The 27,297-nt window shown below is 40.2% G+C and overlaps 2 protein-coding genes across 2 annotated transcripts; both read right to left on the bottom strand.

Moving 5' to 3' along the window:
• Positions 1–1,452: 1,452 nt before the first annotated feature.
• On the bottom strand, positions 1,453–10,768 carry gaa (glucosidase alpha, acid). The gene is made up of 19 exons (XM_004071456.4): positions 9,418–10,768; positions 9,068–9,219; positions 7,128–7,293; positions 6,927–7,023; positions 6,424–6,543; positions 6,171–6,289; positions 5,766–5,897; positions 5,429–5,539; positions 5,223–5,336; positions 4,998–5,082; positions 4,812–4,929; positions 4,410–4,543; positions 4,187–4,338; positions 3,470–3,618; positions 3,228–3,369; positions 3,039–3,137; positions 2,514–2,678; positions 2,262–2,414; positions 1,453–1,887 (listed from the first exon to the last, which is right to left on the bottom strand). Exons 1-19 carry the CDS (start codon positions 9,916–9,918, stop codon positions 1,822–1,824), a joined length of 2,775 nt encoding a protein of 924 aa, XP_004071504.1. The 5' UTR covers positions 9,919–10,768; the 3' UTR covers positions 1,453–1,821.
• Positions 10,769–12,911: 2,143 nt separating this feature from the next.
• Positions 12,912–27,132, bottom strand: ern1 (endoplasmic reticulum to nucleus signaling 1). The gene is given in 22 exon segments (NM_001278896.1): positions 12,912–13,412; positions 13,489–13,556; positions 13,674–13,797; positions 13,908–14,035; positions 14,744–14,891; positions 15,006–15,205; positions 15,303–15,402; positions 15,494–15,683; positions 15,763–15,853; positions 15,940–16,192; positions 16,351–16,545; positions 16,641–16,753; positions 17,151–17,310; positions 18,395–18,473; positions 18,836–19,097; positions 19,175–19,276; positions 19,670–19,792; positions 20,647–20,719; positions 20,896–20,968; positions 21,145–21,178; positions 22,333–22,453; positions 27,055–27,132. Coding segments are annotated over 22 exon segments (3,216 nt in total).
• Positions 27,133–27,297: the final 165 nt, after the last annotated feature.

Here is a 27,297-nt window from a genome sequence, read left to right as displayed (position 1 = left end):
TTTGGATATCACTGAGCAAGAGTGATGTCCTCTCAATGCCCTGCCAATTTTAACTGCACCCTTTTATTACACAAACCCCTTATGCCTCAAAAATATACACTCCAACACACACTCACTCAAATAACACATACCTTACACAAGGAAGGTGGGACCTCTGATGGTCTGTCCCATATCCCACGCAGGGAGAGGGATCCCTGAGTTCTCTGGCAGCCAGGGGGGTGTCCGTGTCTTAGTCCCTGTGGTGTGGGTCTTGGTCCTTGCCCTCGAGCGCTGGCCCCCTCCAAAATTCTACCTGTGGGTGAGCCTGGTCGGGCAATGTGTACATTCCCCCACCTCTCTTTGGCGTCCTCCTCATGGAAGGATGTGGGCACCTTGTGTGTCAGAAGATCCACAACTCCCTGTTTTAAAGGTAAAATATGTCCAACACAAGAGGTCTTGAGCTCTTATCTGTTTGTTCAGCTGTTGGACAGTACAAGTAAAAAATAAAAAAGCTAGTTGCACATGAATTGAAAAATTTTGATTTTTATGTCATTTTAATAACCATTGCTTACAGGTAATAAAACCCAACAGTCAGGGTCACAGAAAATATGAATATGTTGAAAAAATGTCACTGATGAAAACTTATTGAGTCTTCTATTCAGCCAAAATAACTCAAAATTTCTGCAAAGGTTTTCTGGGCCTTTAAATGGTCTCTTAGTCAAGCTCTGTAATCATAGAGAACACTGCTGACTTGACAAAAACAGTCATCAGCATCCTTCTTAGAGAGGGTGAGCCACAAAAGGTCTTTGCTTCACAAGCTGGTTGTTCACAAAGAACCGTATCTAAACATATTAACGGAAAATTATAAGAAGAAAATGTGTAACAGGAAAAGATGCATCAGCACCAGAGAGGATTGTCAAACAAAATCCATGTCAAGAATTTGGGGGCATCACAAGGAGTGGACTAAGGCTCATAAAGAGGCACCAAACACAGACAAATACTAGACATGCTGTATAATGGTTCCATTCTTCATGTCAAGCCAGTCCTGAAGTGACTCACCTGAACTGAACTGTTGCTAAATGGTCCTAAGTCATATTTTCAGACGAAAGTAAACGTTGCACTTTATATGGTATTGAAAGGTCCTGGAGTCTGTGATGTTTTGGTGCCATCCCATCTACTGGTATTGGTCCACAGGTTTTTTTCAATACAGCCATTTTACAAAGAAACTAGAGCACTTCATGCTGCCTTCTGCTGACAAGCTGTGTGGAATAGCTGATTTAGTCACGTGCAACTGCATCTCCCCAGTCAAAGGTATCAAAAGCTACTTTAATGATTTTGGTGTTACTGTGCTTGACAGGCCAGACAACTCATCTGACCTGCACCTAAAGGAAAATCTATGATCTGCTTTCAAGAAGAAACTGGGAGAAACCAGAACCATCAATGCAAATGACCTGAAGGGAGCAAACAACACAACCCTGCTGATTTTCTTTATTAAAAAATGATTTAATAGAAATACAATAACATGAGCAAATCGTTTCACCTTACATTTCATTTTTGTAAGAAATACAAATGACAACAATAAAGATTTCTGGAAAATCCCAGCAGGTTGGTATCACCTATTCAGACTTTGACACACCTATGCACAGTAGCAGTTGGGAATGGCCATACATCACTAAGATCCCAAAAAGAACATGAAGTCGCTTTAAAATAAAATAAAAAGTTGAAAAAAATAGGAATCTCTTTAATGTGTCTCCATAAAATCTGTAGGTGTCAATGCAGGAAAATGCAGAAGAGCAGAAACCAAAGGCTCCTAAAGGCCTATGGGTAATGAAATTTAGTGCATCAGGAAGCCCACTGGATTGTGAAGGGCTTTGACATGGGCAAGGCCAGGTTGGTCACTGTCAAAACCTAAAAGATGAAACAAATGTCAAGTCATTTTATAAATACACACATAAATCTATAAAACTAAACAAGATTCTTTTAACAGGCACATATGGTCAGTTTAATTTTGTGATCATTTTTACTTTTTTAAATAATTGTCTTTAAATTAAAGCCATATTTGCATTTTAACCCCTTTTTACATACAAATGAGAAGCAAAAAGACACTAATTCCTAAGTGCAAAAGCCTCAATAAGCAAATGGCATAATGAGAAAATCTCTGTTTATATTAAGTCAACCCTAAGACATTCTTGGAAGTGACTTCCTGTGTCAAAGGTGTGGACATTAATTTGGCCAATAATTAAAACCCTATTGATCATATTGTGGAAAAAGTTCAAACTTACTTTAGTGTCTGCTTGATATGCAAAATCAAGGACTTTTTCTCCGTTTGCCAAAACATAAATAGGTGCCGAGAGGACCCCAAACACTTGAACACCCGCCAACACCAAACCGTCTAGGGCCCCGTTCAGCTTAAGGGGTTCACTAACAATCTGGAACTGAAGAAAACGCAATTAGGTTAAACATAAAGCCAAAGTTTTTCTGCAAAACATCAGGAATAAAGGATAAATAAAAAAGCCCTGCTTCCCCGATCCTACCTGTACTGCTGTGAAGATGATGTAACTGTAATTTTGCATTTCAAAAGTGTCAAGACTTTCCCCGTCATCCCAGAACAAGTCACCGCGAGCTGAGCCGTCTCCTGACAGAGCAGCTATCAGGAAGAAAGGCTTTCGGCGAGAGGCTGCAGTTGTCAAAGCTGGCTCCTTCCCAAGGTAAAGACGAAAGGGGAATCAGAGAAATTGTTTTATAATATTTCAAAACGCTCCAACTTCAAGACTTGAAGTGGAATATCATGCATTTGTAAATCAAAACAACTTTTGATCATGCACATTCTGTCAAAAATACAAATAAATCCCAATCTCCTGCAAAGAGGACTTTCTGCTCATAAGATAAACTATGACTTTTTAACCCATTTGCTGCGGAAACATCAAAAACAATCCTAAACTCATTGCTGTTACTTTATCAAAATACGAAAAATGAAAAACAGCATTTCTTTGAACTGTTTGAATCATGTCCAATCAAAATTTTTAACAAACTGCCTTCCTTTTAGATCAAAGACCCACCTGTTGGGGTATAATGTGTCCTTGCCTCACATGAATGTTGATTGTGTCCAGTGGGGCTGGCAAAAGAAAGAACTGACCCTTACTGTGGAAGGCCTGACCCTTAAAAGGGCAAAAAAGAGACAACTGTGATAAAAACTTTCATTTGATTCAATAACAATCGTCTTTTTGACCAAAAACATGAGCACTTACATTGTACAAGCTGTACCAAGTGCCAAGTGGCAGGTAGGCTTTGACTTTTACTGCTCCTTGCTTCAAAACCGGGCTGATAAGAAGTGAACCCCCCCACAAGAATTGTTGGTCTATGCTCTTACAGTTGGGGTCCGAGGGAAACCTGTAAGCAGAGCACAAAGCGAACGGGCTGAGATTCAGCGATACTGGATATAAAGAGGGAGAACTGCTAGTGAACAGAGTGGGGAGGAAAGAAAACGTACTCCATAAAGAGAGGCCGGGCAACTGTGGCTGCGGAGGTGTGAGCATGGTGGAAGAGAGTGTAGAGGAAGGGGAGAAGAGAGTACCGAAGATTCACGGCCCTTCTCATAGCTGCCTGAGCCTTCTGCCCAAATACAAATGGCTCCTGAGGCTGATGGACCACACCGGCGGAAACATTAAAAAGAAGAAAAGACACAGTTACATCTTTTATAAAATACAAACCGATAGCTCATAATAAATAAATACATTTAAAGTAAAAAAGCTGTTCACATCGGCTTTTTAACTGGCTTTGGGGAAAAAACATGCACTAAAACTGTAAATAATGTCATTTCACAAAGATCATAGCCTGTAAAATGGACGAATCGAGGTGTGATGTCACCCATAGAAAATGCCTCACCTCCAGCTCTGGCAAAGTGAGGTAAAATACCTCACCAATGGTTTCTGATACAGTTGCCGCCACGTTGAAACCAGTCGACAGTGATTGGTCCGAGTCACTCTGAATCATCATGGCAAAGGCGACAGTAGTTGCCATAGATGAGATGACTCAGAGCAACTCGGACCAATCACTGTCAAATGGTTTCAACATGGCGGCGCCCAAATCAGGAACCAATGGTACTTCCTATTTGGGAACACAAGTAAGGGAGGGGTTGAGCTGTCCATTGTTCTTACAGTCAACAGCAAAGATAGATTATCCGTGCAAAAGGATGTGTGTGTCTCACTGCATTAGGTTTGTCATTGTGGTTTCTCATGAATGGGTAGAAGGCTCCAAGCTGCATCCATCTGACGCACAACTCCTCTGTGGTGTTTCCTCCAAAGCCACAGATGTCTGCTCCTACCAGAGGCACTCCAAACAGGCTGAACTGCAGCACGGCTGAAGGGAGAAACCACCACTTCCATCACGCTTTCAAGCAGTAAGTCATACTCATTTTTCTGTTTAACTACCAGGGATGGAGAATCCAAGTTGCTCCCAGTCACTTTGAACATCTCCTGTCCACACAGCGGAGAATCGTCCGATGCCAGGGAAGGAGGAGCGAGACAGGACAAAGGGCCTCTTCCTCTGAATCTTCTTGAGGGCACTGAAGGTGGCAGCATTTTAAGAGTGACTGTACCATGTTAGGCTCAAGCATCCTCAGTTTTAATGTTCTACTATTGAAAAGTTATATGGATACAAGTTAAAATGTGGTTCATTATTAAAGCACAACTCAATACACTTTTTCATATCGAACATGTAGCTTCTTAAAATAAACTCTTGCAGAAAATGTATAATTTTACAAACTTACATTTCAAAATTCAGTCATTGACCACCCCACAGTGTGGACTCTGCCCATTATTTGATGATCTAACCTGTGTGTTGCATAAGCTTCAGTCAGTCCGTATAGGTTGTGCAGGTTGTAGTGTGTGGACAGCTTCTGTTGAGCTGACATGCAAAGAGTTCCTGAGTTCAGCTGACCTCCAACCATTCCTGTTTGAGCAACAACAAACAGTTATGTGGGTTTACATTGGGATTTCACACTGATCTAGTGCACCCACTGGGAGTGTAAGGTGGTCTCTCGAGATCATTGTCAGGACAGCCCTCCACTGAGCCTTGAACAAAACTGGCTGGTTCATTCATATCCTGTGTGAAAGTAAAAAAATAAAATAACTTGAAATAATCTTTATAACAGCTACTTACATAAAAAAAACTTTTTTATTTTTTTTTTACATAAATTGACTACAAATAATTGTTATTCTCTGTGGGTGTATGTGCAAACTCACAATCCACAGACCATCGACAGGAACTTCAGAATAAAAGTTTCTGATGCAGTCCTCCCACCATTGCCTCGTTTCCACGTTGGTGAAATCAGGAAAAGCAGTTGGGCCCGGCCAAACCTGCTGGCATAAGCCAGTTTGTGAATAACAGCCCTAATTAAAGGAATTTAAATGCAAACCTCACAGCTAAAATATGAATCTGTGGTCCAAACCTTGCCAATCAGAATTTCCCCCATCGCATTTTTAACAAAGACATCTCGTTTGACCCCATCTTCAAAAGGAGGGTAGGTCCTGGGGGGGCTGGTGCTGCTGATTCCTGGGTCCTGAAAAATACTGAGACATTTTAGTTTAGAATTTTTGCTGCCATCTGCTGGACAGATGCTCAATTTATTTATTCTAATTTACAGATGGACAAAGTGGAAGACTATAAATGAATACAATCTTTTTTATTGTCATTTTTGCATAAATTAAAAAAAAAGAAGCAAAAAGCAGTCATGATTATATCAGAAAAACAACTATTTTAAAATAAATTCACACAAAATCTCCCACCAGAATCAGGATGTACTTCATCCCTCTCTCATGAAACTCCTCAACCATTTCTGGCAGGTCTCCAAATCGCATGGGGTCAAAGGTGAACACCTTTCGTTCATGTGCATAATCCAGGTCATTCCACTGCACATCCTTAAGATGAAAAAAAAAAGGACAATATTACATACAAACTAGTCTTTAGTGAGCACTGAAATTCAATCTATGAAAACAAATGTAAAAAGTCTCTTGATAAAAAAAACTGATTGTTATTGTTAGTAATTTTTATTTATTAGAAAATTAAAAAGTGGAAAACATATATATTGTAGTTGTTTTCTGACCTCTTTAATATGTTTTTAAAATAAATTACTATTGAGTCTTGAATATTTTTTCACTCTAATCTTTTAGCATCAATCCTGGAATCATTACCATAGGAAAATTGGCACTGTGCATGTGCTGTGCAACACTCCGTGTTGCATTAGAGCTGGTATAACCCCAGCGGCAAAGATGAAAGCCAAGTGACCAATAGGGCGGCATCATGGGGTATCCTGCCAGGAGATCAAATTGAACCTTGAAAACATTTTTAATTTTTTACAACACATCCACATAAAAATGTACTGTTGCCTTTTTGTTTTGAGTTAAGTTGTGTTACAGAATTTACTTCCCCTGAGTAAAGACATACCAATAACCTGGAGGTACTGTCTTATAACACTTTGGGGGTCAGGACCCATGAAGACATACAGGTCCAGGATTCCACCAGTAGATATCCAGGTGAGAGCTGGAGTTGGCTGGAGAATCACTTCTGCAGAAACGATTATGGTCATTAGAATAGATAAATAATAACACTTTTATGACATAAATGTAAGTTTATAGACAGGAGTGCACAGAGATATATTTATACAGAACACATAAAATTTGGTCTCAGGACATTACAATTTGAGGAAAATGTTTTTCCTAAATAAAAATAAATAAAAAATAAATAGGGATATTACAATTCAAGTAGGTGGAATTCTGTGTTTAGGTTCTATTAAGAATTCTTTTCTTTTTCTTCAATTAAATGAGCAAAACAAGTTTGGCATATATATAAGACTAATAAAAGTTTGCCTAATTGAGATTTTGGATATTTCCAGAAATGTAATTGTATTCTGTAAACATGCTGTCTATGCAGTAAGAGGGGAAATGTACCAATTGCATTGCTGTTCAGAAGAAAAACACCATGTGCTAAACCCCCCTCCTCCTGTACCATGTAAAACGGATGGGAGCCATACAAGTTAGCATCTGCCTGTCGAGAAACAAATAAAACAAACATACAGCAGAAAAAAGACACATTAGCGCGTTACTAATGCAGTTTACAGACATCTGGTGGGTTTCTTTGCATAGTCCTACATGAGGTGCCATGTCTCTGTTCCAGAGAGTCAGAGACGTCCAGTTCAGGTCCAGGACCAGAGAGGTGTAATGCTCCCCGAGGCCAGACACAAACGAAGAGGCCAATGTGGTGGACATCTGCAGGTACTGGTCAGCAAACAGCAGAGGAGCAACTGTCGTGTTCATACTAGAAAAAAAGAACAAGTATATGATGCACTACCAACTTAAGAAAATAAGAGAAAAGTAAAATGTTAAACCTGTAAAGACAGACACTAATCATATTTTGATCTATTGTAGAAGCTGAGAGTTTTTTTTATTCACAATTATGCTATTTTTAGCCAAAATGACACAAAAAACAAAACTGTAGTTTTCTAGGACATAGTATCTGCAGAGCGTCAGTAATTCATTAAAACATTTGCCTCTGTGTTGTAGGAGGGACTGTTGGTGCGGAGCAAGCCTGCCCCCACTTTCCATCACCCATCAGTTTATGTGCTCTCTAGCAAGCTTACAGCCTCTCACAACCAAAAATGGTGAGCACTGTTGGAGCTATCCAGCCGTACAGCCGCAGTTACATGCGCAAAATATCTTGATCGGATCAATGGTCGGATTAGAATTCAACCGTGTACATGAGCCCAGAAAAACTTTTTCCGATTAGAACGAACGTTCACGTGGTCACACTTTCGGTCGGAATAAATCATTTGGGCATACGCAGTCGGAGGAGGAAATGAGTCCCACTGTAAACAAAGTAAGCTGCCATATACATTTATGCAGCAGGTCTGTAATATACAAGCTGATCTTCTAAATGTGCTTTTATTAATGTTATGAATATTATGAAGTGCCTGTTTGCTCATCATTTTATTTTTTATCCGCATGGTGCTTTTTTTGTGGAAGAACGGAGCTGAAAGAAGCCTGGGTTAGGAGTGGGCTAACACGCAATAACAACATTAGCCTTGTTTGATGAACATAAAATCCATGCGGGAAATGCCACAATCTGCATCCTGGCTGTCGTAAATATGTGGGAATAACATCAGCCTTTATTTTGTCTGGACACGACTGGAAACACAAATCCACGTGATTGTTTGAACGGTTTCTAAGGACTGAGCGGCATTTCTGCTTTGAAAAGCTCACACACCGCCCCAAAGCCGCTGTGTGAGCTGGAAGTCTGAGCTCTGCTGCAGACACACAGTTCTCCTGAGTCCGGCAGCCGCTAACCCAGAGCGGCGGGTCAGTGTGTTATGTGCACACATAACAAAGCACCACCGCCCTGTCCGCAAACACAAAGCTATAAGTCCGGCTGCTCTGCTCACAGACACGGTACACTCGCGCGGAACAGTCAGTCGGTCGGTCTCGTATGCTCTCCAAAGCTTTCTCTGAAGCACCGCACCTTATATGCGTGACGTAAACCAGAGCAGTAGTGACACACGATCAGAATGAACTGTTTACATGCAACACGGTCGGATAAACAATCGGCATAACCCACCTATCTCCATCGGAAAGAAATTTTGATCCGAACGAGTCTGAGGGGGTCAGAGTATTCCGAACGGCGTGTTTACATGACGCATTTTTCTTCCGATCAGGCGTTCTTTCCGATTACTTTTGTCCATGTAAACGCAGCTAATGTTGATCCAGATTCCAGTTAAGACTAGGAAAACAGAGACGTACATGGATCTAGTCGTGGACGCATAGGAATGAAGTGGAGCAGGGAGATTGTAGTCCATCCATTGTAGTTTTTATGTCACAAATACAAGTTTTTTCAAACAGTATTTTTTTTTTCATCTGCTCCCGATTCAGAACAGTTCAAACAAAAAAATACTCAGAAATGTGATTTTACAATTGTCTTTATCCATGTCCCTATGAGCCGTGTCGGCCACCGCACTGTCCTTCATAATGAGAACTATGGAGGACTTTTAATACCCATGAAAATGACTATTATGCTACAAAAGAAAAGAAAACAAACTTACATCACTCTTCCATTTGTTGCTCGCCGCACTATGAAACCAAATGGTTCGGAGTGAAACTCAACAGTAAAGAGGACATCCTGAGCATCAGCTTTGGTATGAGAAACTCCTTCTGGAAGTGGAACTTCATACCTTTGAGTGAAGGGGTCCTTGATCTTTGTAGAAAAGTTACATCCGTGAAATAATAATAATAATAAACATAAGGTCGGTATATTAGTTTTAAACTAAATGCAGATGATTCATTTTATGCAATTATCTTTTAGAATTTAAATAAAAAATTATTTAAACAACGAATGTGAATAGTGAATTAGTTATTCAAAGTGGAAATATCATTACTTTTTTTGTGTACTCACGGTGAGATGTAAGCAGTCTGCAGACTCCTCCATCACCTCAAGAGTCAGGGGGGAGATTTCCTTAAAAAGATAGGAGGGCTTGGCTCTTGTCAGGCTTGCAGTTTTGCCATGTGTGCTGGGAGAGAAGGGACCCATTTTATATCCAGGGTACCAGCGGGGGTAGAAGCACCAAGGGGGTCCAACAGGGGAGGGCAGAGGGGAGAAGCAGCACCCTCTGTCCTCACACTCCCCCTGACTCAGCAGCCTGTCCCGGCCGCAGTCAAACCGACTCTCTGGGTCAATGGTGCATTCGCGTTCTGTGGGAAAGCCGAATGTGCGCCAACTGGCTCGGTGGATGTCGCCCTTTGACGTTTTCTGTGCTTTTGGGTCGTTGTAGCTGTAATTAACTGATCTGACAAGCGGAACTCCATTGTTGGAAAAGCGGGTGAAGCTATAAAACAAAACAAACAAAGAAAAGGCGAGGAGGAGCAGAGCGGTTGTTAAACTGGACAATAGTCCCATTTTATATTTTTGCCATGTCTCCAACTAAGGGCTCGTTTGTTCTCTGAGTAAATAAAGCGCTGTTAAGCCTTTAATTCGACTCATTTAGTATCAATGAACGGTTTCCACGTCTGTCGGAGCTTTTTAGCAGTTATATTATCCTAATCGGTTTAACATAAGGGACATCACGCTAATTTCTTTGTCAAGGAGTAAAGAATAACTGCATTGTTGCTGTCAGACACGGCGCGACACATTGCACGTCTGTTGAACTAGCTTTTAACAAGCTAACATAAACAGTAAGGCAAGCATACTAGGTCAAAATTGTGTTTTTTTTTTTCGTTTTTGTGTCCATTTTTAGCAAATCTGTCTAAAGACGTCGAAATCAGATTTACACATTTAAGTTAATTTAAGCAATAAATTCCAAGATTTACACAAAGTAGTGTGTAAATTATGTAGTTTTTTTTGTTATTTGTGTGTCTTATGGGTCAAATCAGAATCAGGTTAGGTTCCAGTTTACACCGTGTAATCTTGAGTATAAAGCTGTTATTAAATTGTCTTTTTTTCCACATTTACAAGCTGATCCTGATGTGACACTAAGGTCTTGCTGTTTACTTTATTTTTTTCCATTAAAGCTCATTTTTTCACTCATTAAATAAAAGGATTGGAAGTTGTGTCAAGCAATCACTTTGATTAGTCACAAACTTCTACCTTAATTTTATTTTTCTTTAAAAAAATGGAAAGGTAGTTCTTTGAATCAAACTATTAATTTCAATACAAATTCACAAAAGCCTAGTTTGAGTTTAAAAAATAAGGTTTTGTAGGGGGGTAAAGCTACGGAAGAGGATTAGGGCCATGGAAAAATAAAAAAACATATATACAAAAGTTGGAAGTAATATATAACTGCAAAAAAAAAAAAAAAAAAAAAAAAAACTCAGTTACATATTATCTCAAACAGATTGCATCCAAACTCTACTTTAAAGAAAAACCCAGATCTTCCCTGTGGTTCCACAGCTTATGTCTTGCCTTGGAGCTTCCAGCACTTTGTATTTTTTTACTAATAACATATGCTTTATAACTGTTAACTCACAACATATGCAATTTAACATAGAGACAACATGTTATATATGACGACAGTATAAATACAAACAGTAAAATGATATTTTAATGGAAACAACTAAATAATTTTAACCCATTCAGAATAAATCTTCATAAATTTGGATGATGCTTGAATCAACACATTTTTTGGTTAAGCTGTTTAAGAAAACAAAAAAAATTCCTTGTAAATGTGAAAAAAAAAACATTTTTCTATATTTTCTACAGTATGTTCAAATCCTACCCATTCAAAAACTTCTCCATATATGAAGAGGACAACAAATTTGTTGTGATGTCTGCTTCTTTAAATTTTCAAATTAGAATAAATAAATGTACTTTTACATGTAATTATGGCTCCCCTTCTCAGATTGTATAACTAGGTGAGTGACAATAAAATAGATCATTTGTATTTTCATCTACCCTTTAGTAGATAATTAACACTTTCTAGAAAAATTCATCCATCCACTTTCTAAACCCATTTTGTCCTTTTTCGGGGTCACAGAGCTGCTGGAGCCTAACCCCACCACTCGAGGACAATTTAGAGAAACCATTTAACATATGAAGCATGTTTTTGGACGGTGGGAGGAAACTGGAGTTCTAGGAGAAAACCCACACATGCAAGTTCCACACAGAAATGCCCCCCATTGGTGATTCTGAGCATTCTTGTTGTGAGGCAAGAGCGCCAACCACTGCACCACCATGCAGACAAGTGCATCACATCTGTAAAACGTGATGTAATGCTTTATTTGTAGTAAGGCAATTACCAGATATCAAACATTTTAGTACCACTATTAATATTAATTTTGCCCAGCGAAAGTTAAATAACCAAAAGACTAATCTTGAAAGTCTGAAGGAACTGAGTAGCTGCACTACCCAGAGTGCATTGCACACTGCGGAAGGTCAGCTGTATCAGTGTTGTTTTTAATGAAGTGACCAGAAGCCCCGCCTAATAAACATTACGCAACAATAGTAGTAGCAGAGAAGGAAAAAAACATTGTGTTAAACTTGTAACCTTAAATAGTGCATCAGTCAAAACACAAAGTATGAGTAAAAAAGAAAATAGAATTTAATGTGCAATTCATTAACTTTACTTTGACACTTTTTAAAAGTCATTCTACAAGAGCATTTTGTGGCTTTACTTCAAACTTACATTTGACATAAACATGATTCAATTATTGGATGTATTCAGATGCCACCATGAACACCCTTTGGACTCCCATCAAGTCAGCTTGACAGATATGATTTAAACATGAGAAAATAGTCTAGCAGCATAAACTGGAATCAAGCACATTTAGCATAGTCTATTTTAAAGAGTCGTACCCAAAAAGCACAGATACCTTTTCTTTAAAAAAAAAAAAAAAAAGGCACATTGGCCACATTAAGAGATTTATGATTCACTCGTGGAATCAGTCTATAGAAAACTATACAAACAGTATCTGTGCAGGAAATAGAATCACTGAGAAATGCACAACATTGCACAATAAAACCAACCCGTGTTTTTAAAACAATATAAAGGACACTGTAGAGAGCAGAGATTTTTTGGACAAACACCTCTTTGACAACACATAAATGAGATATAAAATATTTCTTTGCTTAGTTCAGCTACAAGGTCAAACAACTCCCATTTGGTTGGGCGACTTTTTGGGGGCGAACAACTGGACAGACGTGTGCTGGGAATCCTTTAGACTCGGATCACCAGAAGGCACTTTATTCAGCGGCTGCACCTGGCAGTGGATTCCAGGCACTGCAGGCCCGGTCCCCACCAGCTCACAGCACAGCAGCCGACTCCCACAAGTGTTCTACTCTTCAAAGGCTACACCTCTTTCTGTGCTATATCCACCCCGGTGTAGATTAGTTCAAGGGTTCATGGTCCAACAGCAGGAGTCAGCCAGTGTTAGCTTGCACAGCTGTCCCGGTTCTTTTTACCTGAGAGGAACTGTAGGTAGTTCTGAGGCAAAGGTGGAGTTCACTATTTGACTGTTAGTCTCTGTGGGCTGTGCCAGCTCCAACAGCGGCACCACCGGAACTAAAGGTTGTGTGGAAGGATGCTCATCTGGTGATGAGGGCGGTGATTCGGAAGCTGTTGTCATACAGACTGCATCCGATGTTGATGAATGTGAAGGCTCCTGAGCGTGTAACAAAGGTAGTAAAGTGTGGGTTGGCAGGCGCTGAGAGCATGGCTCATTTTGTTGTTGTGTTGCATGATGGGAGTCATGGTGTAAACCCTGGTTTTGTGTTTTAAAATGCTGCTCCACGGTGGAGTAGTAAGGCAGGAATGTCCTCTCTGAAGCACAGGTCCGCATGGCCAGGTAGGTGTGCATGAGCAGGTGTGGAAAACGGGACGTGAAGTAAGAGACAAAGTCATCCGGGATGGAGCCCAGGGTCTCCTGTACCTCTGCAGGCAATTCTCTGTAATGATGTTTCTGCAGGAAAAAGGACAGAGATGAATCTGATAATAGAGAACAGCTTTAGTTCTGACAATAAAGAACACTCTCCCACCTTGTTTCTCATTGCACGCAGCAGGTCTCTGACCGAGCCCCCCTTATAGGAACGGAATTTTCGAAGATCTGACAAAAACGATTAAAAAGAAAAAAGTTATAAAAACCCAATTTTTCCTTTTTACAAAACGATGGGTCAGATGAGTTTTATTTAAAGAGCTGTGAAGATGTCTGTTTGGCTCATACCTGTCTGCAGGGGGACAGTGATATGCTCCCTCCAGTCACCTTGAACAACTGCCCTCCCCCCCCTCTCCAGCTGCCTCACAATTGGTCCATCCAGAGGTTCCTTTTCAATTCGGTCACTCACATCCTGAAGACAAACATTACCCGGGAAAATCAGCTAAAAGGCCAGGCATAAGACGAACCCGAAAATTAGCATTAGCGGCAGTGATACTGTTCTGAGTGAGAAGTGTGACCGACCTGAAAGAACTGCAGCTCTTTTTCCAGACTCCAGAAGAACGGGTGTTTGAGAACACTTTCTGCTGAAGGCCTCTTGTGGGGATCCATGCTCAGCATCTGCTCCATCAGGTTTCTTGCGACAATGTCCTCTGACAATTGCACAAACATGAGGCCTTTTTTAAAAATCCCATTTTGAAAGTGTGATTTTAATGCTGACATTCTCTGACTAGTGAACACTTAGATTACTTTTTTTTTAAACAACAGATAAATGCAAAACTCAAGGACTTCTGCTGCAAGAATGTTTTGTGTGGAAATCTAGAATAAAAATACGATTCATCAACAGATTCAAGAAGCAAAGCCCCTCGTGTGCTAGCTATACTAGTTCAGTTCCATATGTTGCATCTCTCCCAGATTCAGAATTGGATGACAGAACCACAGTAGATTTAGCATTTTACAACAGTCAGCGGCTTAAGCCTCAATTGACAATCTTTGTGTGGCTGGGAAAAACACTTAACCTTGTTTTGTAACATCAAGGTCCCCCTCACTTCACCTTCCCTGTCCTACATAAGATAACACTCTAGCTAGACATCCTTCAGTGGTGAAATGAGCTATTTTAGCCCTGCACACACAGCTGTTTTACTGCAAATACACAAAAAACATACTTAATGTATCTCAGTTCATAGATTAAATGAATCTATATCAATTACTTTAAGCAAAAATTGATTTGATATTAATAATGGATTTTCCTGACCAATTATGCAAGTTGGTTTGGATAAAAACACATTCTAAACAGCTAAATGTAATTTTCATCAACAAAGTAATCCATCCGTCTACAGCTGATCCAGCTTTTCTCTCACCGTGTTTGTCACTTTGAAGGTGGTCTATGCTGTACGCTCCTAGCAGTATGTTAGCTTGTCTCTGCAGGGATTTGCCGAATGGATGGCTTCCTTGGGACACCACATAGTAGAAGACACAGCCAGCAGAGAAGATGTCCACAGCGCAAGTCTAAAAGAAACAAGGCCAAAGCATGAAAAGGACATGTTTAAAGCTCTGCCAGGTTCTGTTTTTAATTACGCTGAAAAGCACAGCAACAACACTGCAACTCTAACAGCAACTTACAGGGTTGTGTTGACAATCCTCACTGAGAACCTCTGGAGCAATCCAGCCCTCAGTGCCTGGAACCCCAGACCTCCTGCTGAAACTGTGGCGCCCCACTGCCAGCTTCTTGCACAAACCAAAGTCTGAGATCATGGCCCGCACTCTGCCGTGTGCGTTGGGCATGGACACCAGAATATTGTGGGGTTTTAGGTCTCTGTGAACTAATGGAAGACAACAGGGACAAGAAAAATATGGAATACAAGTTTGCAATATTTAACAAAAATAACGGCTACTGTCTTTGTTTTTGGTGATAAATACCAATGTTGAGAGAATGTAAATGAGCCAGTCCAGACATGGTCTGCTGCAGAACCATGACCGGCTCGAGTCCATGACGGTTAAAATCTTTTCTCTCCACATACTACAAGAAACAATAAGTATGTTTGGGTTTAGACTTTGCAAAAATAAATAAATAATAGCCATAAAAAACGCTTCAATAAGCAGCAGATCACCTCCTGAAGAGTGGCAGCACACAGCTCAATGGCGATGTACTGGAACTGACGGTCTCTCTCGGTGCAGAAGTACCGGATGACATTTGGGTGTTCGTCAGATTCCCTCAGCAGCTGAACCTCTCGATCTGCAAAGCTGAAGCATTCTGGGAGAATCCTCTTGACTGCCACTGGACGGTTGTCAAACTGACCCCTTATGGACATAAATAAAAATGCTTTTTTAATATTGGAAAGATTTCTGTAGTATTAAATATTATTAGAGATGAACTTACTTGTACACAATAGTCCCTTCAGCTCCGTGCCCTAATACTTGTTTGGGATGGAAGGTTATGTTGCCTACTCTGACAATGGTGGAATCATCTTCTAAAAGAATGCATTTCAGAAAATAGAGTTGAAAAAGTGGAATGACGAAGAACACATTTTTCTGTAACCATTTTTGCGGTCTTTACCTCCATCTTCAGTCTCATTAGTCCAGGTCCCCAGCTCCGAAACAGACAAATTGGAGTGATTGGATGCGCGCGGGGTGACGTTGGGGCTGCTGTTGTCAGAGCAGTCAGACCTGGTGCGGGTCACATCTAGGTAGTCACCGTCAGGAGTCACGTCTGCTGGGGAGAAGGGCTGCTGCCTCTGGAGGAGCTCCAGCCTCTCCTCCATCTGCCTCTGGAACTCTTGGTGCTGCAGCTGCTGCTGCCTGTGAACGCTCTGAGGTACAAGAGAACCAGGCATTTAGAGATCCAGAACTGTCATTTGCAAATAACTTGAAAAATGTAACCTAGCAAGTGTTACATCGGCGAATTTCCTTTGTGTAAATCTATTCTTAGTTTCAATTTCACTTTATATCCTTTCACTTTGGGACTCACTTTGGGATATATGATGATAAAGGCCACCCAACCAGCGAAAAGGAAAGTAGAGAAGATGACGGTGGCCATGTCTTTGAGCATCGAGTCCACTGGGGCTTCAGGACGAATGGCGCGACCACCGACCCCAGGCTCTTGAATTGATGTTTTTGGTACTGCTGAAGGTGAGCCACCATCCATGCCGCTGTCATTGACCTTCTGAAGAGTTTATTGAGAAAGTACGTAAATATAAATCTGCTTGGACAAAGCACTGGAAAGTTCTCATAAATAACGTGTTACACACAGACACTGACCTCCTCCACTTTCTTGTCAGTGGTGGGTGGGATGACATTTCCTTGACTGCGAGAAAAACTGTTGGGGAATTCCAGGTTTTTATTCTGAGCCTCTGGAGGAGTCTCATGATGACCTGAGGAGCAAGAGAGAAGTTTTCCAGTTTGTAAAGACATAGTCCCTTTTTTTGTGTTAGTCTGTTTTTAATATTTGTTTCTTTTTTATTTTATTTTATCATTACTGTGCTACATACAATAAATAAAATTGATGTTGACATTTGACAAAAAAAAAAAGTCAACTGCTTAGTCAAAATGTAATGTCTCATGTCGACCAGCAGAGGGCAGCCTGCGCACAGCCAGACTCCACTTTAAAATGTGGTTAAAAAGAAGAAACTGAAAGATCAAGACAGAAACGCCTCTTTAAACGAGTAAACACTGCCAAACCACAAAGTGCACACATTTCAGACTCTGCATTTTTTCTGTTGTATCAAACAAAGGAAACGAAGCGGTCAGATCCAGTCAGTTATGTTTTACCTATGAGCAGCAGGTAGTTTCTCATGTAGTTGATCCGATTTCGCTCACGAAGAGCAGCGTTGAATTTTACACTGGTGCTGGGCGTTATGACACACTCTTTGTCCTCTTCTATCTCCTGGCTATCGGGACCTTCCAGCAGGGGAAATGTGCTGCCACGTGGCTGAATGCACATGTGCGCCCACACACACACACACACACACAAACACACGCAGGAAAACACAATCTGCTATCAGACCCTTTGCTGAGCAAATATTCTGTGTTTAGGGTTAGAGGAGTAATGCATTTCAGGTCACTGTAATATAATAAGACGGTTTCACGACAAGTGCTCACACCTTTAATGAAAATAGTTACACAATTGAATTAGAAGAAAATCTAGTTTAGACTGGTTTGCAACTGTAGATCCAAATGCAGATTTAAAGGAGGCCAATGCAAGACGGTCAGATATGCAATGTGGAAAGTTTCTGCACAAACACGACAAATGCTACAATTGTGTCATTTTTTAAACCCGAGAGAAAAAAATGTAATCTTAATAGTTAAATATAGCTGTTTTTTAAGAAAAAGTATAACAGTGAAACAAATTAGAGCCATTTTAAAGATGTTTTTCTAAAAATCTTTCATATTAACTGCATTAAAGCAGGTTATATGTTTAATAAAGCCTTTATTGTTTGAGCTTGAGAGGAAATCAAACAAAAGGAATTATAAATGAATCTCCTTTTAAAACCTTTTCTCATTTTCTGTTGTTTTCTTAAAAGTATCTGCCTTAGACCTTGTGCTTTTTGTGGAGTAACATAAGAGGGTGCAGGTCGTCCTTCAAGGACCCCTTTTGTGAAGGAAAAGGACTCAGGCGTCCCAGACCTCCCTCTGAATGCTTCTATAGAGATCGGGCCTGAAAAGGTTCTCCGTCTGTCCCGAGTGCTCTCACCACGTTTGTTTTTACAGAGTCCACTTGTGATCTGATCAGCCCAATCACATTCTCAGGAAGAAAAAGCAACATCTCAATTGAGCCTAACTACAATAAACTCCTATGCAGCTTGAAGTGAGGACACAATAAAAACAGTACAAATGCACTAAGTTTCATGGGTAGAGACTCACAGAAAAATTTATAACAAAGTCTCAAACAAAGACTAAGATATAGATCATATTTGCATTTACAAATGCGACGGAAGGTCTACTTTGGCCTCATCTCTTTTATTTTAAGTGCAAACCTTTGTTTAAATAAAGATATATATTCAAATTGTGCTCACCACCACGGTAACTCCATCGTGCACCAAAGACGGAGATGCATACAGGCTTGTGGAGTATTTGCCCACATACAAAGTGGCCCTGAGGAAAAAAAAACTTTAATCATACACTGACTGCTATAAAAAAAAAAAAACAGATGAAACTTGGGGTTTAGTACTGAAAGTCCTGTTTACATTGCTACGCCAACAGAGGAGGATGTGGAAAAAAAAGTACAGAGGGGCCGCAGTGTGAAACCACAGACTTATAGTTTCACTTTATTTAGCCTAAAAAAAAGACATAGATTTATAGGTTTAAACAGTAAAAATCTTTAACTCTAGACATTAAATGTTACCACGGTTGGAATAAAAATGTCAAGTCTGTAATCAGTTTTTGAAAAACTGTTTACGGTCATTAAATGAAGGAATATCAACAGCTAAGTCGAGCTACAGAAAAGCCTAACGTACATAAATTTATTCTTGGGCTTGTTCTCCTTTGGAAAGGGATACTTCCACCGGGTGATGCGGCCAACTTCTCCAGACATGAAGGTGAGGTAACGCAGCGTCTCCACAGCCACGTTAGTGTGGGGAACCTTCCGCAGACCCTCACGCTGCCAGATGTAAATGGCCACCACCGGGGAGTTGTAGTTCTGCACCCACTGAACGTCTCCCGTTTCGCTGTCCACAGTGACCACGAGGCCGTCCCCGTTGGAAACAAAATGAGCCATCTCTGAGGGCAAGCAAGTTATCTTTAAAAAAAAAACTGATAAAAAACCGGACAACAAATGTTAGTATTGAGATTCCTACTGTATTTGGCATCGTCGTCAGGAAGGGTGGAGGCGTAATCGGAATAAGTGGCGTTCCAGCGCAGCTCTCTGCTTTTGGTGTCGTACATGGTGATGGTATATTCTGAAAAAAAAAAAAACATCATTACAACAAAAAGTAAAAATGCTGATTTTTTAAAATTATAAACCTGTCAAAAAATGTAAAAAGACGACAACAAATCATATGAAGGCTTTAAGAGATTTATTGAAAGGTTTCATCTGAACAGCTTTCACAACTTCAGAATTTACAGCAGTTGTTCAGTTGCTGCTCATTGCTTTATTTACATTCCAACTTCAGGAACAATCAATACGGCCGTGTCAAGCTTGTGTCAAGATTAGATAAACCCGCTCAAGAGACCGCCAGGGGGTAAATAAAGGCTCAGTAAAAGCCAAGGGATGACAGCATGACAACAAAATCAAGCCTAATAAAATCAGCAGGTGAAAAAGCTGACTGCGCTGCTGTGGTTTGGGTTTTTACCTGTGCGTCCCAGATAAAGAAGAGATGAGGAGGGACAGAGCATTTCAGCAAAGGAGGACGTCAGAGTCTGCTGTTTCTCACCAGTCAACAGGTCCACCACATACCACAAGTCCTGCTTTTTCCCTGGTAATAAGCACAGCGACAAAAACTGAGAACTGTGACCCAGTCTAGAAGCAAAGCTGCAGCAATTCCATTTCAGTCTCTATTAAACAACAAATAGATCAATATATTTTGTAGCCCATATCATAACTCTGTGATCTGAAAAGTGCGGTTTTAAAGACAGGAGGTGATGATATCGAACCTTAAACTGAATAAAAGAGTAAATGTCAACATTAGAACACAAAAACATTTATGTCAACAGAGGTCAAGTCAGATCAGATTCTGCACTAGATTTCACTGCATTCGGTGGTGCAAAGAGAATTAGGTTTTAAACGCAGGACAGGCAGGAAACATGACTGCAGTCAGATATATATATATATATATATGTAGGTTTAAATCTGGCTATAAGCATAAAGGTTAATCTGAAGACATAAAGACCACAAATATGGTCAAAACCTTATGAAAACACAGAGGCCAGTTGGATTCAATTCAAATCATCCAGAATTGAAGCCACACAAGAAAAGCCATAAAAACTTGATTTCTAGTGTATATGAGCGTTTTCACATCTGTAAAGACAGCAGTCAGTTAAATGAAAAGAAAGAAGCTCCACTGATAATAGCTGGAGATGCAAATGTCCTCTGCTTCTCTTTAAACGATGACAGAGGAACTGTGGTAGATTGGGTTTTTTCAGCAGCAGTTGTAAATTCAAAAGAGAGAGGCTGTGACAGTGGGCTGAGTTGGCAAGAAACGCAACAGCCGATAACACCGGCTAATTTGGAGATGTTATAAACAGACTCCGGCTGCAGATATTAGTGGCTGCACGTCATTGCAGGCACACTGACCTCCTGTGGGCTCAACACATGATCGACGCATCTTACCCATGTAGAGGACTCCGTCTGAACTGCGACAGGGAGATGCTTGCACCAACTCTGGGATGGTAAAAGGCAGTTTCTACAAACAAACAAAAATAAGGTTAAATGAGATTTTAAATACAACTCTGCTGCACAAAAGTTGCAAATTAATAATAAACCATGCTTTTTTTTTCCATTTTCCACAGAACAGGAAGCCAAGTGATGTGTCAGAGTAGAAAACAAGATTGTAGTGCTGATAAAGTAGTTTCCTCTTACTGTGAGGCCTTCGTTGTTCTTTCCTCCTAAAGAGTACAAGCTGCCATCGTTGGGATCTGGCAGAAATGCTGGCCTGGATGGAAAAACAGAAGAATTCTTACGACTTGAAAAATGAAATCATGTTAACAGTCACTGAGAGATAAAGACAACTAGTTGAGCAGTAACTTGTGTAGAAACCCTGATTGTAGCACACAAAACAAACCAAAGTATTGGTGCACTGGTGTGGAAATGTAATGAAAAGATACATACTCTGCAACATGTGTGGGGACCTGAAGAACTGGATCTGTGCAGAGACAAAAGGAAGCAAGATGCTAGTCTGGACTGACAAGAATATCATTAAACGTTAAAAACGGCCAGTCGTTGTTGAGACAGAAGGTTGTGACATTCATCTGCAGGGGACACAAAGCTCTAGAGCGAGGATTTGAGGCTACCGTCAAAGGCAGTAGCCATGAAGAACAGTTCAGTCAGTAAACATCTTTCTCTGAGTTTTAATAAGCACAGACATGGATTACTAAAATATACATTAAAAGTAAAAAATTTGAACTTATTGATGAGACTCCCAGATTTTTGATAATTTAGCCCAAAGTTGTGTTTCACAAATCAACATCCTAACTTTCTTTAAGTTACTCCACCGCTGTGGTGTTGAGCAAAAGTTTACTTTAGGAGTCTGCTGTGGTTTGCTGCACCCGTCTTCCAGCTGAAGATTCTGTTAAACAAGCCTCGCAACAGTGTGAACATACTGGGTGTGGAGCAGGTGGGGCTGCTATGTGTAGGTGCCCGAAGGCGACAACAATAACAGGGTTTAGGTGTGGGAGTTGTAATCAATATGCATTCTCCTCATGTCATTGGACACTGTAGACACAACACGTATCCTGTCCACCTTTTAAACCACTGCTAACCCCGAGGAGACAGAAAAGAAATGCTGCCAACAATAAGACACGAGCACACAGAGGACAGGCTTGAGGTGCTTCTCAGCACAGTTGAGAGAAAAGACGTCTGCTGCCCTCTCAGGCTGGTGAACGGCTGCCTGGCTGAAACCCAATCACAGGTGTCAGCAAAGCCGGTACAGAACACTGAAAATTATATTCAGTAGCTGCTGAGGGAAAGCAGGTGACGTGGAGGCGGCTGCATCTGGCTCTGAATTTAGTTATTTGGGGATCGAGCTGACCCGAGAGAGACTTACAGCAGTAACCATGTAAATGCTTTGTTTGCACGTGATGAAACGAGGAAAAAAGCTTAACCGGGCCCACTTTGACCTTGATTACAGGCTTTATTTGCCCTCCTCTGTTAATGATTAGATTACTTTCATGGTTAAAGAGAGGCTGGCTCATCTCTCGAATCAAGCATGGTCTAACTAGGAATCCTAGAAAGTAGAAAGAATTCTAAAAGCTTACAAATAATCAAAAAGAATCCTTTGCTCAAGACATGTTCTCAAACCTTCTTTCAACGTCCATTTGATAGAGCCTGATTTCTTGTTAACAGCGTGCAAATTTCCATCCAAGGTGGAGACGAAGAGCAGACTTTCGGGGAGGGAAACTGTGCTGCTGCTGCAAACAGCCTGCAGAAACACAACAAGCGCACAAACCAAACGCATCATTAAAACGGTCAGGTTTCTGTTACAGGTCAGACATTAAACAGTAGACATCCATCTCCTGCTTTAGGTGGCGAGTTGGAACAAAACACTGAAAGCAAAATCACTGTGGTACAACACCAGACACAGTTACTATTAAAATGATGAAATAAAACACAGCCATAACATCTAGCAGAAGATAATTTGATGTCTGACACTCAATAATGATGGTCTGTCTTAACTGTATCAAGTACGGTACTTAGATTTATGTTTGTTGTATTTAGCCAAATAATTAGAAACTGAAGGAAAACGCTATTTTTTTTTAGAAGTCAATCAACTCTATATTTAAAAACAACTCCAGCAGTTTAACAGTGCCAGTTTGTGTGGACCTCAGGGTCCAGTCTGACACCAGCTAACATAGTTAAAAGTTAAATCGCAAATGCAGATCCAAGTTGCTGGTGGTTTGGTCTGAAGGCCATGAAGGGGACATTGGTCTTTTCTGGCTCATATGATGAGAAGGGTGTGAGAGGGTAGCTAGTGTAGGGCTTTTCGGAGTAGGTGCCCTTGGGGCAGGTAACCAGATAAGCTTTCATAGCATTTTCAGTAAAAGCTGAAACAAGGGTTTCAGTGTGTGTGTGTGTGTGTGTGTGTGTGTGGGGGGGGGTCAGAAACAGAGGCCAGGCATGCATTCGTTTCCCCTGCCACAATCATGTCACCACAATAATAGCACTTAGAAAAAACACAGTCCCAAAAACGGCTGCCGTAAACCTCTGCACACTTGGGGGGGGGGGGTCAACAAATAATATTTTCGCAAAATTGCAATCATGTCAATTAATTGATGGAGAATAAGGGAGAGGAGACCAGGCTGAGCTACATTACAAACTAAAGATGTGCAACACAAGATTAGCCACAAAATCTAATATTTCACCATCTTAAAAATAAAAAGCGACCTCATCTCCTCACTGCTTTGCATCAAATAAACGAGCTTCACGAGAAGCTGGAAAGCTGCAATGCTTTTACTGGTAATCCAGAAAGAAAAGCAAATATGCCCTGCATCCAGATTTTTGTTTTGGGATTAAAAAAGTCTATTACATGTTATATATGTAAAAAAAATGTCATACACATTTGATATTAAATCTATTGTTATGGCTTGATAATTGAAATTGACTTTCAAAAAGCAAAAATGCATTCTCTGCACAGATGAACAGTGGGCTGATGGGCCAAATGGGTCCTTGAACACCCACACACACATGAAAGCATGGGAGTTTGATGGATTTGGTGGAAATGAAAGAAACCAAATCTGAGCAGCAGACAACTGAATCCCTGACAGATAAAATGGGAGAAATGAAGGCTGTGCAGGAAAAACTCAAATATGCTAAAGCAAATGATTCAGCCTCATGACATGGCAGAATTTACAGCCCCGTCTGCTTCATTGAATGCTCAGGGACTCATGACAACGGTGTCATCTCGCAGGCATCAGTGGATGTGCAGGGAGAGCTGCATTGTGACTGATCCCATTAAACTACTGAAAAATACCTGAGTATCTCAGTTTTTTTCTTCTTTTTTTTTAAATAAATGCGTTATTTTAACCATTAATTATTAACTAGTAGGACTGAGACTTTCCTACTTTGAGACTTTACTCCATAACAAATGTAATTAATCAAACAGTTTACGCTCAATGCAATCTCAAATAATGATTTAACACATCTAGACACATGCAGTTTACCAACATGTGGCCATTTTTAATTGTCTAAATACATTTTAGAGTAAGACACAACCTGCTCTAATAAATTAGACCTGTATGGATGAGGTATGGGGAGCAATGCAACAACTATCTCAAGGTTAAATTATACATCCATAGCATATTCCCTTCACAAGGCTATCAAATGCCAGGAAATCCAAGACAGCAATTTCTCCTGTGAGTTAACTAAGAATTGGCAAACTAAAGCACGTCTAACCAGGAAAAGCAGAAAAACCAAAGCAACATGTGAAAGTTTCACTCAGTTTACAGAGACGCCACATCTGTCACATTTACGTAAGGATCCCCTACTGTAGTGCCACACGTGCTACACAAGCTTTTGTGTCAATAATATGCACCTGCAGCTGTTCCCACCGGGCTTTCAACTAGCACCCATCATATAAGCGTGCTGTGAAAAAAGCGGCTTATCCGTTTTTGAGCTCCTCGTAATCTCAGAAAGGGTTCTTGGTTTCAAACCTGCATTCATTTCCAAACATCTGCTTACCTCCTTAGTTTTGCATGCAGACTGACTTTTACCAGAATGAATATGTGTTAGATTTCAGGAACATCTGTTTTCAAACTGTTTTAAAACTAAAGTGGGACATGGTTAGTGAAGCTTTAGACAAAATGGTCTCTGGATTCCCTCTCATTTCCTCATTTTGTTGATTGCACAGAAACTGTATTGCATAACATTGATTAGTCAAACTGAAAATATGGATGATTACACGATCTACACGTTTCCTTTTGCAAACAGTTCACACATTGCTTAAGGGCACTCTGACAACGACAATCTGCAATCACTGGCATCAAGTTTAAGGAATCCCTAAAGCTTGGAAAACCGACGTGATCGACAAGATCATTAAAACAGGAAGTGTTCCAATCAAGTGTAAAACAGGCACTTTCGAATGACCTCCGCACCTGAAAACCCTCATCTTTTGCTCCAATTATCTGCTATAATCGGTTTTTGAAATTGTACACCAGCCGTCTGCGGCAAACAAGAATAAAATCATGTTGTCCCTATCTGTCATCCCTTAAACTGACAGTTTCAGGAGCAGTTTTGAAAAGATAAGATAACACTTTATTCATCCTGCAATAGGCAAATTTCAAATATTTAATGGCACAGAAAGGATCAAACAAGCACTGTGAGCAGAAAAACAACCAATAATCACTTGTGAAATTAATGAGAACATTCTACATCCTTATTAAATTCAGTGTTTTTTGACATATGAAAGAACCAAATGTATGAAATAACTGCTAACCCTACCATCAGCAATACGCAGTTTTTTCACACATTAGAAGAACCAAAAGGGAAATGTCACAGGAAATCATCTTAGCTATTAATAAAAAAAAAAAAAAAGTACTAAGTTATCCTCCTCTTACAGTACACAAATCTATCTCTACATTATTATTAGCCAAGTTTATGGCTCTGTAACAATAACAGAACAGTTTTTGATACAGCAAACATTGACATCTGCCATGGATATCTGACAGTTTAGCAGTAATTAACCAATTAGAAATTATATGTAGATTAGAATAAGTATACCTAAGCAAAAACAGACAATTTTAGTGGACAAAAAAGCAACATTTCACCTTACAAATAAGAGAAATTATATACCGTTCTGTAGGGCTGCATGATATGAAGAAACACACCATTTGCGATATTGGTGATCAATATTGCAATGACGATATAACTTGCGATACATGACCAAATAGCAAAACAACCAAAAACATCATTTCCATTTCACTGCAACAGTTTAATTTAAATTAGAGTCAACATAACTTAAATTATACCTCAAATGACCCTTGTCTACATGGGAGGCGAGCATCTAACATTAGGGCTCCATTCGATAGGTCAACTTGAAGAGGGTCTAACTAATTGGTCAAAAAAAGGCATAAAGGGATTTTTTGATTCGTTAAATACTATAAGCTGCCATAAGATTGTTGTAGCACATTTAGGGTAACTATTTATTGCAATTTTCGCCATCTTTTGCTATATGTGTATTGAACAGCTTGATATCGCAATAGTGATAAATCTGCGCTTCTTTGTGCAGGCCTACTGTTCTGCATATTCAGTTAAAGGCATGTCCAAGTGAAAACAGCAGGAAGAATTTAATGTTTTAATAGCAGCTGATACAAGTAACACAATCAAGAACAGGTTGACAGACAATATCACAAAAACAGCTCAGTTGATATTTCAAAATAAGAGCGTAAACAGGATTGTTTATCCAGCCGTCTTGTGTCCTTCATACTCTTTCTGCCTGAATCTATAGTTAGCCTTCATTTATCACCCCCAACTCTACTCATAATAGGCTAAGAGAAGAACCTGAGACATAAAGCCACTCTAATCTGTTCCTTTGCTTAAGTGTCTCACAAGTTTAACAGCAGAGGGGTCCTGTTTCAGATCCTTTAAGAAAACCGTTTAAGCATTTAGACTTTAAGGTTTTTGACCCAGACTTGCATTATAAAGTTTCTGTTATCAGTTTTGATGTTATGATAACAAATTCACTTGAAGCTATCAAAATCTGGACCCATTTTTACAAGGAATCTTGAGAGTATAACACTTTCACGCAGGGAAAAAAAACACATCATCATGGTGCAGGTGAATTATGCTTCCTAATGACTTCTGATATCTAAAGTATTCCGGCTATCTGGGGAAGATTGTAGCTCAGGGTTTTATAAAGTCAGAAATAACTGCTTTTAGCTAGCTAGCTTACGACTCTGTCAACGAGTGGCTGTCAACCACGAAACACACGAGCAGCAGACGGGTTTATTAAATACGCAAACAAAGTATGTCAAAGTAAGTCATACGTTCAATAATACGAGTGTAAGTCTTGCTAATTTATACACCTACCTTCTGAGGCAGAGTAAAGCAGCAAAGCAGCGCTGAGAAGCAAACCAGCAAAGCCCGACTGTTCACCGTCCAGTCCATATTCTTTGGTCCCTAACCGTTGGTTTATCCGTACGGCCGCTGACTACATAGAAAACGTGTTTTAGCTCACAACCGGCCGTTTCGAAATGTTGTCCCAACGCTGAAACGTCGGTTGTAACAAGCTAGCAGCCGAGGACAAAATGCTGCTTGTTTCTTCCTGAAATG

This window comes from Oryzias latipes, chromosome 8 (genome assembly GCF_002234675.1).
Source record: "Oryzias latipes chromosome 8, ASM223467v1".
NCBI classification, from domain to species: Eukaryota; Metazoa; Chordata; class Actinopteri; order Beloniformes; family Adrianichthyidae; genus Oryzias; species Oryzias latipes.
Note: the sequence above shows the minus strand (reverse complement) of the source record. Positions and strands in the feature narration are given on the sequence as shown.